The sequence below is a fragment of the Halichoerus grypus genome, chromosome 3, assembly GCF_964656455.1.
Source record: "Halichoerus grypus chromosome 3, mHalGry1.hap1.1, whole genome shotgun sequence".
NCBI lineage: Eukaryota > Metazoa > Chordata > Mammalia > Carnivora > Phocidae > Halichoerus > Halichoerus grypus.
Window position 1 is genome coordinate 5360312 of NC_135714.1, and position 12036 is coordinate 5372347.

Consider the following 12036-nt stretch of genomic DNA (forward strand, 5'->3'; position numbering starts at 1 on the left):
ATTGCCTCATGCCTCATTCTTCAGAAATATAATTCCAAACAAGGACAGATAACTTTATCTTAGGATTTCCATGTGTGCGCATGCACATTTTGTCCTGGCTGTGAGAAGCTATATGGATTTCCTCCCATCTTTCATTCCTATTAATTCAAATAAATTGAAGTTTGCAGCTTGTCATATTTCATACTGTCAGTTGAGAAGGTCACTTTGATGAATGAATCAGCCTCACAGGGCGTTGGCCCCTCCCTGGGCAACAGAACGTCCCTGCAGTCCCAGAGTCAGGGGCCCGGCCCCCTCCTGGCTGTGGCTGAACCACATTCTGTAATGCAGATAAAAGCTGTGAACAACCACTTCTCTCCAGATGAGTGACTCACGAAAGCCTGATCCAACCCTTTTTAGAAAATCAGCTTTGAAAAAAGGCCGTGTTGTTTTCTGGTGGCCGAGGCAAACTGTTAATACTGGGGAGGCCCCTGGGGGCCTCCCTTCTCTGTAGACTGTTCACAGGAGGCTGCTTGCTTCTTCAAGGCAAGCAGGAGAGTGTCTCTGTTCAGGAAGGCCCAGTTCCTCCTTAAGTCAGACCCGCCCAGGATCATTTCCCCTCTGGGTTAACTTAAGTCAACTGATTAGGGACCTCAATTACATCATCAAGACCTCTTCACTTTCGGCATGTAATAACCAGATCATGGGGCGCCAGTCTGGTCGCATTCAGAGTTTTTGTCCACACTCAACAGGGGAGGATTTATACGATGTGGACACCACGGGCCAGGAACCTGTGGGCCGTCCTAGAATTCTGCCTCCCCACGTGGAATTAACTGCACTCCCCTCTTGGGGCACGAGCCTTGTGCTCGCAGGAGTGTGAAGGCACCAGGAACTCAGTGCAGGCTTGTCTCCTCCTCCCTGCCTTCATACCGAGCACACGAAGCACAGACATCCAGTAGCCATTTCTTAACGACTCTGCCTCCTTTCTCACCCAAATCATCTCAACTTTGGCCCGATTGCTGGTGTTTTTCTCTTCAACTAAGTTAAGAGCGAAAGACGGCAGAAATAAGCGGGAGAGTCTAACAGCACAATCCATTAATGTTTCCATTTTACAGGCTATTTTCAGGCAGTTTGATTTGCAAATTTCCGTCCCTGTGAATTTTCTGCTTTGAGACTATTCTGGAAAACATTAAGAGAACAGCAAAGGACAGGTTGCAGCAGTATTTTCCAGAGCTTAGTGGCTTTATCATTGCCAGCTTGGGACATGTGTGTGCCTGGGTGCACACCTGTGTGTGTTCCACATGAGTGCACACGCATGTGCTTGTGTGTTTCCTGTGTTGCCGTGCATGTGTGTGCATGTGTGCATGCACTGTATGCTGCTGTGTGTGTATGTGCTGTGTGTGCACACATGTGTGTGTGCTATGCATTGATGTGTGCATGTGTGAATGCATGTGCACATGTACATGAAGGTATATGCCTGTGTTGCCATGTGCATGTATATTTGCTGTGTGCACGTGCGTGTATGCGTGTACCCATGTACGTGTGCATGTGTGTGTGCACTCTTGTGTTGCTGTGTACATGTATATTTGCCGTGGGCATTATGCATGTGCACTATGTTCACGCATATGTGTGCAGGTGCACATGTCTGTATGCACTGTGTGCTGTGTGTTTATATGTGCCGTGTGTGTGCACATGTGTGATGCACTGTGCATTGCTGTGTGCATGCATGTGTATGCACTGTGTGTTGCTGTGTGCATGTGCATGTATGTGCCTGTATACAGGTGCCTGTGTGTATGCACTGTGTTGCGTGCACGTATATTTGCTGTGTGCATGCGTACTATGTTCATGCATGTGTGTACATGTGCACATATGTGCATGCACTGTGTTGCTGCGCGCACGTATATTTGCCGTATGCATGCGCACTATGTTCATGCATGTGTGTACATGTGCACATATGTGCATGCACTGTGTTGCTGCGTGCACGTATATTTGCCGTGTGCATGCGCACTATGTTCATGCACTGTGTTGCTGTGTGCATGTATATTGCTGTGTGTGCATGTATGTATGCATGCATGTGCCTGTATACATGTGCATGTGTGCATGCACTGTGTTGCCGTGTGTACGTATTATTTGCTGTGTGCGTGTGTGTGTTCATGCATGCATGTGCCTGTGTGCCTATGCACACAGGAGCATGTATGTGTGTGCACATATGTGTATACACTGTGTGTTGCTGTGTGCACGTACACGTGTGCCTGTGTGCGTGCACTTGCATATGGCCTGGGCGTGCCCATGCGTGCCTGTTGGTGTGTCATCTCACGTGCCGCCCCCTCTTCCCGCAGTCTGCTGTGGAGTGTAGCAGTCTCCTGAGGACCCTCCACGGCCTGGAGCAGGTGCACTTGAGGAGATCTCTGGCTCTGCAGCAAGAGGAGGACTTTGCCAAGGCTCACCGGCAGCTGGCCATTTTCCAGAGAAATGAACTGCACAATATCTTCTTCACCCAGATAAAAAGTGCTATTTTCCAAGGGGAACTGAAGCCAGAGGCAGCTAAAATGCTGCTGCAGGATTACGCTGACATACAGGTGAGACCTCAGATCAGGCTCGCAGCGGTGGGAGCTTGACCTCCCTGAACCGCGTCGGTGATTTCTCCTCTCCCGGAGTCAGTCCCATCTCTCCTCTTGGCTGTGTACTGTGAACTCACCACCTTTTCCTTCTGCCTCTTGATGTGTGGATGAGTTTCCAATAAATGGGGCCATTAGTAGCTTGAAGCCCAGGCCCGGGACTCAGGCTGACTTGGATTTGATTTCCAGTTCCACCAGCCATCAGCTCTGTGACTTTAGGCAAACTGCCTGACTTCCCTGAGCCCCAGGTTCCTCACCTGTAAAATGGGGGAAATAGAGCTAATTCCCAGAAAGCCTGTGCGTGGCACGATATACACTAAATACACATAGCAGTGAACAACATATAAATATACGTGTGCCTGTACGTGTGGGCACGCGCACGCACATCAGTGCATACCCGGGGTTTGCAGTCTGTGTCTGGGTATGCCTGGCTGGCTCTGTGTGTGTTCTTCCGGGTCAGCCTGAGTGTGAACGTTATTGATCCAAATGGAACAAATTCCTTAACGATAGCCAAAATAGTTGATCCGAGGCCGTCACCATTGCTGTGGGATTTCTCAGGCCCGTGTGGGGTATTTTACATGCACATGTACACACCCAGCGTGAAATCACTGGTGTGCAATCCTGCAGCAGATCTCTGGTCCTGGCAAGGAGCAGAGCCACACCAGAGGAGACCGAGCGACCATCCCCAAAAGGCTCCCGAACGTGAGTCCTGCGGGACGAGAGGGCCACTCTCGGGAGGCACGGAGCATGAAGGGAACAAGGCAGCTTCTCCATTTTACTCTAGGTTTTTCCCACTCAAACCTCAGTGAGAGGGACTAGAGTAAGAATTCAGTTCTATTCCCAGGTAGGCATCCAGACCTCAAGGCATCACGTAGGTATTGATGGATTTTGCTGTCATTTTTCTCCTCGTGGTGGGTAGTGGCTGACTCTCAACACTGGGGCCTTCGAGCTAGAGTGTGTGATTGTTAGTCATAATGGAGTCAAGAAGGAGACTTCCATCGGTGATAATGGTAGCAGGACACAGGCTTCTTTGACCCCAACTGCTGGAGTAGTGGAAGATGGCAGCTATGCGTTTCTTTATGTAATGGGGACAAGTCGGCGGTTCCCATGGACCCAGTTTCGTGGCGAATAGGAATATTGCCTCCGTATTCCTGTTATATGGATTCTGCTGCCAGTAAGTCAGGGAGATACCGGTATTCAGCCACATCTGACCGACCATTCTGCTTTTCACTGTCTGGACAGTGCACGTTCCCAGGCGTCAAGAACTGGACATATCACTGCTTTGGTTAGAGAGGAGACTGTCCTTGGCATCATATGTATCTTGTTGAAAAGATACATCGATCTTTTTGGTGACCTATTGCAGGGACACTATTTCCACAGATGGGAAAAGACAGCAGAGCCAATCAGGGGGATGATACCACTTAGGCTAACGTTGTAATTACTGCCGGTCTGATTACCACTGGTCAGCTGCATTTTGGAGGAGCTGTTAGTGCACAGGCCCTGGGATTAGATTACTGAGTTCAAATCCCTGCTTAACCATTTACCAGCAGTGCGATGTGGACTCAGGTTCCTCATCTGTGAAATGGGAATAATAGTACTTTCTCTCTAGACTAAGTTAAATAAGGCGAGAAACACTCTGAGCCCAGTGTCGGGCCCAGAGAAGACACCCAGTGTAAAGTAGGTTATCGATGTCTTGTGTTTGGTTGGGGTTTGTCATCTTGTCTCCCGTCTCCTCCACGAGCATGGAAGTTCTGAAGGTCACGGCTGATGGCTGATTTATCCCAGAACGTCAGCACCTGTGCTGGTGCTGTGTTTCGAGAACCCCATGGGCGAAGGCTGAGTGCCTGAGTGAAATTTGCATCCCCTTCCCTAGGGCAATAATGTTGTTTTGACAACTCCTAACTATCTGGGTCTAGAATGCACTTTTCCAAGCTCTCATTCCTTACCAGTATGTCATTTTCTTCTAAGCCTTTGTTAAGAGCAGGGCAGTTTAAGGTGTTAATCCCCATGCTTCTATTCCTGTGTGTTTTCTTCGGAAGGAAATGTAATACTTTATAGGTCTAGAAAGAATATGCTCTAAGTTTTAATTAGGCATATTTTCTTGATTTTTTTTTTAAACAGGAGAAATTAGAAGAGTTAATGGATTTTTTCCAGGCTAGTAAGAGATACCATCTAAGTAAAAGATTTGGCCACAGGGAGTACCTGGTTCAGAACATGCAGTCATCAGAGACCCGTGTACAAGGCCTTCTGAGCGCTGCTGATGCTCAGCTCACCCTGTTCATCCAGAAACATGAGAGGTAAGACCCGGAAGCCATCCCAGATGATGCACAGAAACCACCCTGCCCTGCTGTCCTCATCAGAGACCACCTATGCCGCTTGGTCAGCGAATGCACTGGGGGCGCCTTACTTATTCCTTAAGATGAATTCTCTAGTTTTAAGAATCCTTTGCATCATAGAATTTCTAAAACCTTCATGATAGTTGGGACAGCCATACAATGAACCTTCCGTGTGCCCATCATTCAACTTCAGTGGCCAACCTTGATGTCGCTCTACAGCCCCACCCGGAGTCATCTATTTTTTTAATTTTTATAAATATTTTATTTATTTATTTGACAGAGAGAGCAAGAGAGCACAAGCAGGGTGAGCAGCAAAGAGAGAGGGAGAAGCAGGCTCCCTGCTGAGCAGGGAGCCCGATGTGGGGCTCGATCCCAGGACCCTGGGATCATGACCTGAGCCGAAGGCAGATGCTTAACCGACTGAGCCACCCAGGCCGCCCCCCACGCGGAGTATCTTAAAGGAAATCCCCAGCATTTCACTGAGAGATCAGTGGTGGAGGCTTACACGAGCTGTGTGGTGGGAGAGCCTGCCTCTCCTTGAGCTCGGGCACTCTGCCGGCTCTTGCATTCACCTTGGCAGTGAAATCTAAATACACAGGCGCTTTTTGTGCATTGTCCCTGGTTTTTCTCTGCAGCCCCGGGGGGACCATGTAGTCGGTGGTGATTCAGGCTCACAGCAGGGCAGCCTCCACCCCTTTCCTCCCAGCTAGGCTTTGAGGTACTTACCTGCAAACAATGACATTTATTCTTTTTGGTTATGAGAAGCTCTAAAATAAATAGAGGCATGCCTATGAAGTTGGCTTTCCCAGGACAGTCTGTGGCATTAGGAATTGGTTCTGCCACCTTGGCAATTTTTTTAGGACTCTGCGGCTCTCTTGCCCTATTTAATGAGGATTCTGTGAGGTGCAGATTACGTGAACACTCGCTACCCGAAGATGCTAATGAATTTGTCACTGCAGTTGCCTTGACATTCCTGATTAATATTCGCTCAAGGAAAGAAACAGTTCTTTGCCCTGAGCTGAAGCACCTGACCGTTGGCTGTACTGTTGTGAGCAGTTACCAGGGAGGTGTGTTTTAGCTCTGATTTTTAAATTCTATTTTAAAAAGTTGGCAGAGGAACACCTGGGTGGCTCCGTCGGTTAAGCATCCCACTCTTGGTTTCAGCTCAGATCATGATCTCAGGGTCGTGAGATCAAGCCCCATGCGGGGCTCTGCACTCAGCACAGAATCTGCTTAAGATTCTCTCTCTTTCCCTCACCTTCCCTCACCCACCCCCTCTGCCTCTCTACTGGCTCACGTGCTCTCTCTCTAATAAATAAATATTCTAAAAAATAAAAATAAATAAATAAATAAATTAAAAGTTGGCACAGACATGTTTCTAAAGTATGTATCCACCATTCATTCATTTATATATTCACTCCTTCAAGAAACTTCCATGGGTATCTACCTGTGCCAAGCAGGGGCCCAGCCCAGTGATGCACACAGACTGGGACTAGTCATGGTGATCGTGGTAGTAACAGACTATGTCGGTCAGGATTCTCCAGAAAAACAGCCGGTAAGATAGATATGAGAGATTGGCGCACATAATTACAGAGGCTGAGGACTCCACCACCTGCCGCGTGCAAGCTGGAGACTCTGGAATGCTCTGGAAAGCCAGTGTGTAGTTCAGTCTGAGTCCAAAGGCCTGAGAACCAGGGGATCCCAGTCCGAAGGCAGGAGAAGGTGAAATGAGGTATCCAGCTGAAGCAGTGAGGCAGGACAAAGGGGCAGATTCCTCCTTCCTCCACCTTATGTTCTATTCGGTCCCCTACTGGATTGGCTGGTGCCCCCCCAACTCTGGGGAGGGCTGTCCCCCGATTCAAGTGCTAATCTCTCCTGGAAACACCCTCCCAGACACACCCAGACACAGTGTTTAATGTGGGTGCCCTGTGGCTAGCCAGGTTAGCATGAAGAATTGGCCCCACACAGTATTTCCTGCATTTACCTATTGGACTTTGCTGGTGACAATCCCGTCACCAGCAATTCTGAACCCACCGTCTCCTCTTGGAAAACTGTACCTGGAGTGCTGTGGTCCCCGGAGCATCACTGTCTCCCAGAGCTCTTGCCCAGGCTCTGCCCCAACAACGGGCAGTATCTAGCATTGAGCTTCCTGGGCATGGCTCTAGGGACGCCGACCTTGCCCTCCTTAGCTGCCCGTTCTGCTCCTGCTCCTTCAGGTAAAGACTTTTTCTGATCAGACCAAACGAGCGCAGAGATGAATGTCCAGCCACCGCAGCAGGCGAGCTAAGGGTGGGTGTGGCGGGTGCATCGCCCACCTCCGTCTCTCTCCTAGAGCAGGGTACCTGGACGAGGAGCAGATGGAGGCGCTGCTGGAGCGCGCTCAGACTGAAGTCTTTTCCATCAAACAGAAGCTGGACAATGACTTAAAACAGGAGAAGAAGAAGCTGCACCAAAAATTAATCCTGAAGAGAAGACGAGAGATGCTGCAAAAGGTATGTGAGCAATGACATCGGGGGGCCCAAGGCCACATTTCTCTGATGGTCAGGCCTGATTTAAGGGTAGGATCTAGAAGGATGGATGAGCTGCAGAGACTCCAGTGATCCTCTGTGAATACTCTTGCCGCTGCTGATCGATCTGTCAGTGGCACAGTTAGGAGGTAGTTGCACGGAGCCAGAGAGCCAGAGATTTATGCCGTATCCCCGATGCTGAGGACACACAGTAGGTGCTTGACGAGTAGTGGTAGAATGGTGACCCTGTTTGGCCACCTGGGCCATCCCATGTCCTTAACACAGAATGGAGACTGCCTGCAAGTGCTCTGAGAAATCCCAGCACGATGGACATCTTTATTATGCCTGTCTGGTTTCTTCATCCCCCGTGGGGTCTTCATGCCTACAGCTCTCTCCCCAGGGACCTTCTGGCCCCGTATCTTAACCCGCCTAAGGTGTGACCTCCTCCCTCAGGTCTCCCTCGGATCTCCTTCCAGAAAGACCTCTCCTGACCTCCTCATTTCAGTGTCTGTCACAGATCTCAGGGTGTTTTTTCCCCTTATAACCTTGCGAGCTGCAGGTCCTCTGCGCCCAGGACACAGAATAACAGAAGTTCATTGACGTGAACTGTGCACCGGGCAGGCCTCTGAGAACCACACACGTGTTAAACAACTCACTGAGTCCTCCCAACTACTCTGTGAGGTAGATCAGCCCCATTTTACAGATGAGGACGTGGAGGCACCAAGAGTTCTAGATGTTCACTTAGGGTCCCTCAGTTCGTCCACAGAGGAGCCAGGCTTGGAACCCTGGTGGTCTGTTCTTGGGCTTTACCTACTCGATAAATATGTGTCCAATACATGTTCAACAGATGGAGCTCTCACTCTATTTGGGGTTACTTTCTTTTTTTTAGAGAGCATGTGAACAGAGAGGGGTGGGCAGAGTGAGAGGGAGAGAGAGAACCCCAAGCAGACTCCCCACTGAGTGCGGAGCCCAACACGGGGCTCGAGCTCACGACCCTGAGATCATGACCTGAGCTGAAACCCAGAGTTGGATGCTTAACTGACTGAGCCACCCAGGTGCCCTTCTTTCGGGTTACTTTCTTAAGCACACCTTTCTCCGTGTGAGATCGTTGGGAGAAGACCGTCACCGTGCTGTGCCTCCTGCACAGGTTTCCACGGGCTTCCCCAGAGGGCTGGGCACGCCAAGCCTGTCCCCACTGAGTTTTCCTCTCTGAAACCCCTGCAGCACAAGGAGCAGCGGAAGGAGCAGCTGTCCCTCGGGGAGGCCCTGCGAGCTGCCGAGGACGCCAGCCAGTACCTGGGCCGGTGGGGGAGCCTGCTGGCGGAGCACAGCGCCGTGCTGGAGGAGCTGCAGGAGCGTCTGGACCAGGCCGCCCTGGACGAGCTCAGGGCGCTGATGCTGTCGCTGTCCGAAAAGGCCACCGAGGAGCTGCGGCGCCTGCAGAACTCGGGGATGACCCAGGAGCTGCTCAAGCGCAGCGTGCCCTGGCTCTTCCTGCAGCAGATCCTGGAAGAACACAGCCGGGGGCTGGCTGCCCGGGCCCAGCAGCTCGAGGGTGAGGAGAGGGACAGGGACCAGGAGGGCGTCCAGAGCGTGAGGCAGAGACTGAAGGACGACGCTCTGGAGGCCTCAACGGAGGAGCAGGTGGAGCTGAGACGCTGGGAGCACCTGATCTTCATGTGAGCGTCCTCAGCCTCCTCCGCCCCCAGGGAGGGAGGGGCCGGCCCGTGGTTGTGGGGACGGCAGGTCCGTGGTCACCTGGACTCGCAGCCCAGGGGAGAGGGCCACCCCGGGGTTGCAGTGTGAGGAGCCAGGGCCGGTGGGAGGTAGGCTTTGTAGCAAGAAGAGGGTGAGGTGCCCTGGGTTCCCATGGGAGGATGTGACTGGGGGGAAGCTAGAACCCGCTACTCCCGCATAAGCGGAAACTGCGCCGGGACCCCTTAATCAGAAGCTCGGTCGATGAGGGGCCTTATCCCCGGGAGCAGAGTGGGGAGCAGAACTAGCAGGGAGGTTACCCTCACCGTCTCTTCACTGGGCCCCTTCCTCTGTTCACTGATTCGGTGCTTGAGCTATTTGTTTCATTCTTAATTTGAGAACCATGTCATGACGTCACCTCTGAGTAGGATGTCGGGGCACAGCTGGCCGACTCTCCTGGTGATATGACTAGGAAACATTGGATAAATGGCACAGCTACTGTTTTTAAAGACAGGGGGCGCCGTGAGAGCAGAGGACCAGCTGAAGTGACATGCCAGAGGGGCCAGAGCCCCACGGCCCTGCCCTTCCTGCCAGTAGTTACCAGCTCTCCGTGTGGACTGAGATTGGTGTGGCCCAAATGGGTCAGCTTTCCTGGTGTAACAGAGACCCACAAAGCTTTTGGCAGTCAGCTGAGGCTGGCCCATCAGACTGGAAACTGAAGGAGCTCCAAACAAGGCTAGTGTGGGGCTGTCGAGCAGAGTGAGACATGGGCTGTGTAGAGCAGAAAACCTAGATTTAAATCCCAGCACCACCACCGACTGTCTGAGTGTAGGAGAGTTATTTAACCTCTAGAGCCTCATCTGTCTTGCCTTAAATAATACTAAATCATTTAGGGTGCTTTCGGCAGCGCACGATACCATCGGGTTGATAAAAGATGAAGAAATTATTTTATAAGATGGAGTCAAGTGGTAAATGCTTCCCGTCTTGATTCAGTGGCTCAATAATTCCATCAAGGACCCAGTTCTGATGGTCTTTCTGCTCCACTATCCTCAGTGCGCCACCTTGGTCTTTGGGCTCATTCCCTCATGGTTTCAGGACGGCTGTTGTGGCTCCAGGTGTCACACTCATCATCTCTTTATAACATCTGAGCCATCACCCCTTCTGATACCACTGGTCAGGACTACATCACAGGCCCAGGCTGAAACCATTCACCGGCAAGGAGAATGAAGTGACCGTGACTGTCGGAGACCAGAGGGCTGTCAACTTTTTAAATGAAGTGCCGATGAGTGTAGTCTCTGAGGGCTACATGGTTTCTGTTGAACTACCCAACTCTGCCATGGTATGGAGAAAGCAGCCATAGACAGTCTGTAAATTAATGAACTTGACTGTGTGCTAATAAAACTTTATGAACAAAAACAGGCCAAGGAGGGGCTGGACTTGGTCCGCAGGCCATCGTTTGCCAGTTCCTGCCTTAGACCATTTGCAGCATCCCCCCTTGGGCTGTGAGGGGTGTTCCTGTCCCCAACATCGTTGGAGGGCAACCCCTCTAGACAGACACTGAGCAGACAAGGTGTAAGGAAGTGGCTCTGGGTTAGGTCATCAACCGTGTCTAACAAGGGGTCACCTTCACGGCATTGATGAGGGAGGACATGAGTTCATATATTTACATCTTTTAACACGACCCTTGATCTGCAGTTGGTGATTAGTAAGTAATGGCTGCTACCATTGCCGCCATCATTCCTGTGCTGGAAGAGCTCAGATGATCAGGAGGAGAGCAGACACCTAAAGAGATGATCAGGACAAGCAAGCATAGGCAGGTGACCGTTCCGGGTACACTGGAGGGTCCAGATCTTTGCCAGGCTCCAAGGGAGGACTGCTATGTACATCAGCCACCAACCTGGCACTGGGAGCTGGAGATGAGCGGGCAAGGGCCACCGGCGCTCTGCTGAGAGGGGGCAAGACCCAGGGAGGAGCAGCTCGATAGGAGGTCCCGGTCCTTATCTGGGTTAAAGTGGGGAGACCGGTGTGACTGGTGTGAAGGAACAAAGTTAAAACCATCACTAGTAGCACAGGGGAAATAACCCATAACCACCATCTACTCAGTCTGTTTATTTAGAGCAACTAAGTCACTGTTTCCTTCCAAGGACATGGTCGTACCCATTTGGCAATGACAGAGAGCTTCTTTTCCCTTTCCCAAACGGACCTCCCAATCAGCATTCCTTAAAGTTGCTTTTCCTTTCAACAAACCAACCAACCAACCCAGAAATTTAAGCAAACAGACAAACCCAAACAACCTGTTCAAGCAAAGAAACAAAGCTTATGCTCATTTAGTATCCTTTTCTGGGTATAGACGCTTCACAGTTTAAGCTGAACCTTAGGCACACCGTTAATTCTGAATCCAGAGCCCTGTTGGACCTGGTTGCACGGACAGGAGTGTTCGGGGGATGTTGTGGGTCGGCAGGAGGGGAATGAGTCCTTTCCAGCATATCTGCCCAGCCGGTTGGTCTCCCCTCTCTGCTGGGCCAGCATGCTGTGTGCTGGGCATCGGTGGTCCCTCCCACCTGCACCCTTGGCGGGGCATCATTACCATAGCATCTTGCCGCCATGCCCATCCTTCCTTGGCATTATCCTCTGGTGGGACAGGATCTGTCTGGCTTCGACCATTTCTTCTCTCCTCCTACACAGTGCTCTTCCCCAGCACTGACCTGGCCACCGTTCGTGTCCCCGGGTGTTTGCAGAGAGAGTGTGCCATCTCTGGGCTCCTCCTCATCTCTGTCTTTAGGGTTCTGTCTCTGTTTACTTCCCAGGCTTTGTTAGTGTTTTTTTCTTGAGCACACAAGATGCTATCTTTTCTCCAAGCCCGTAAAAATCAGATCCTTAAATGCCACTTCTTATTCCTGCGAA

At 51.0% G+C, this 12036-nt stretch overlaps 1 protein-coding gene across 5 annotated transcripts in view; it reads left to right on the forward strand.

Annotated features, from left to right (window-relative positions):
• Positions 1–12036, forward strand: part of EVC2 (EvC ciliary complex subunit 2) — a 127934-nt gene that overhangs the window by 75406 nt on the left and 40492 nt on the right. For all 5 annotated transcript variants that reach the window (XM_078068374.1, XM_036085913.2, XM_078068372.1 and 2 more), the window contains 4 exons: positions 2316–2555; positions 4716–4891; positions 7263–7422; positions 8662–9116. In XM_078068374.1, coding sequence (XP_077924500.1) covers positions 2316–2555; positions 4716–4891; positions 7263–7422; positions 8662–9116 — 1031 coding nt within the window. The remainder of the gene's footprint in view (positions 1–2315; positions 2556–4715; positions 4892–7262; positions 7423–8661; positions 9117–12036) is intronic.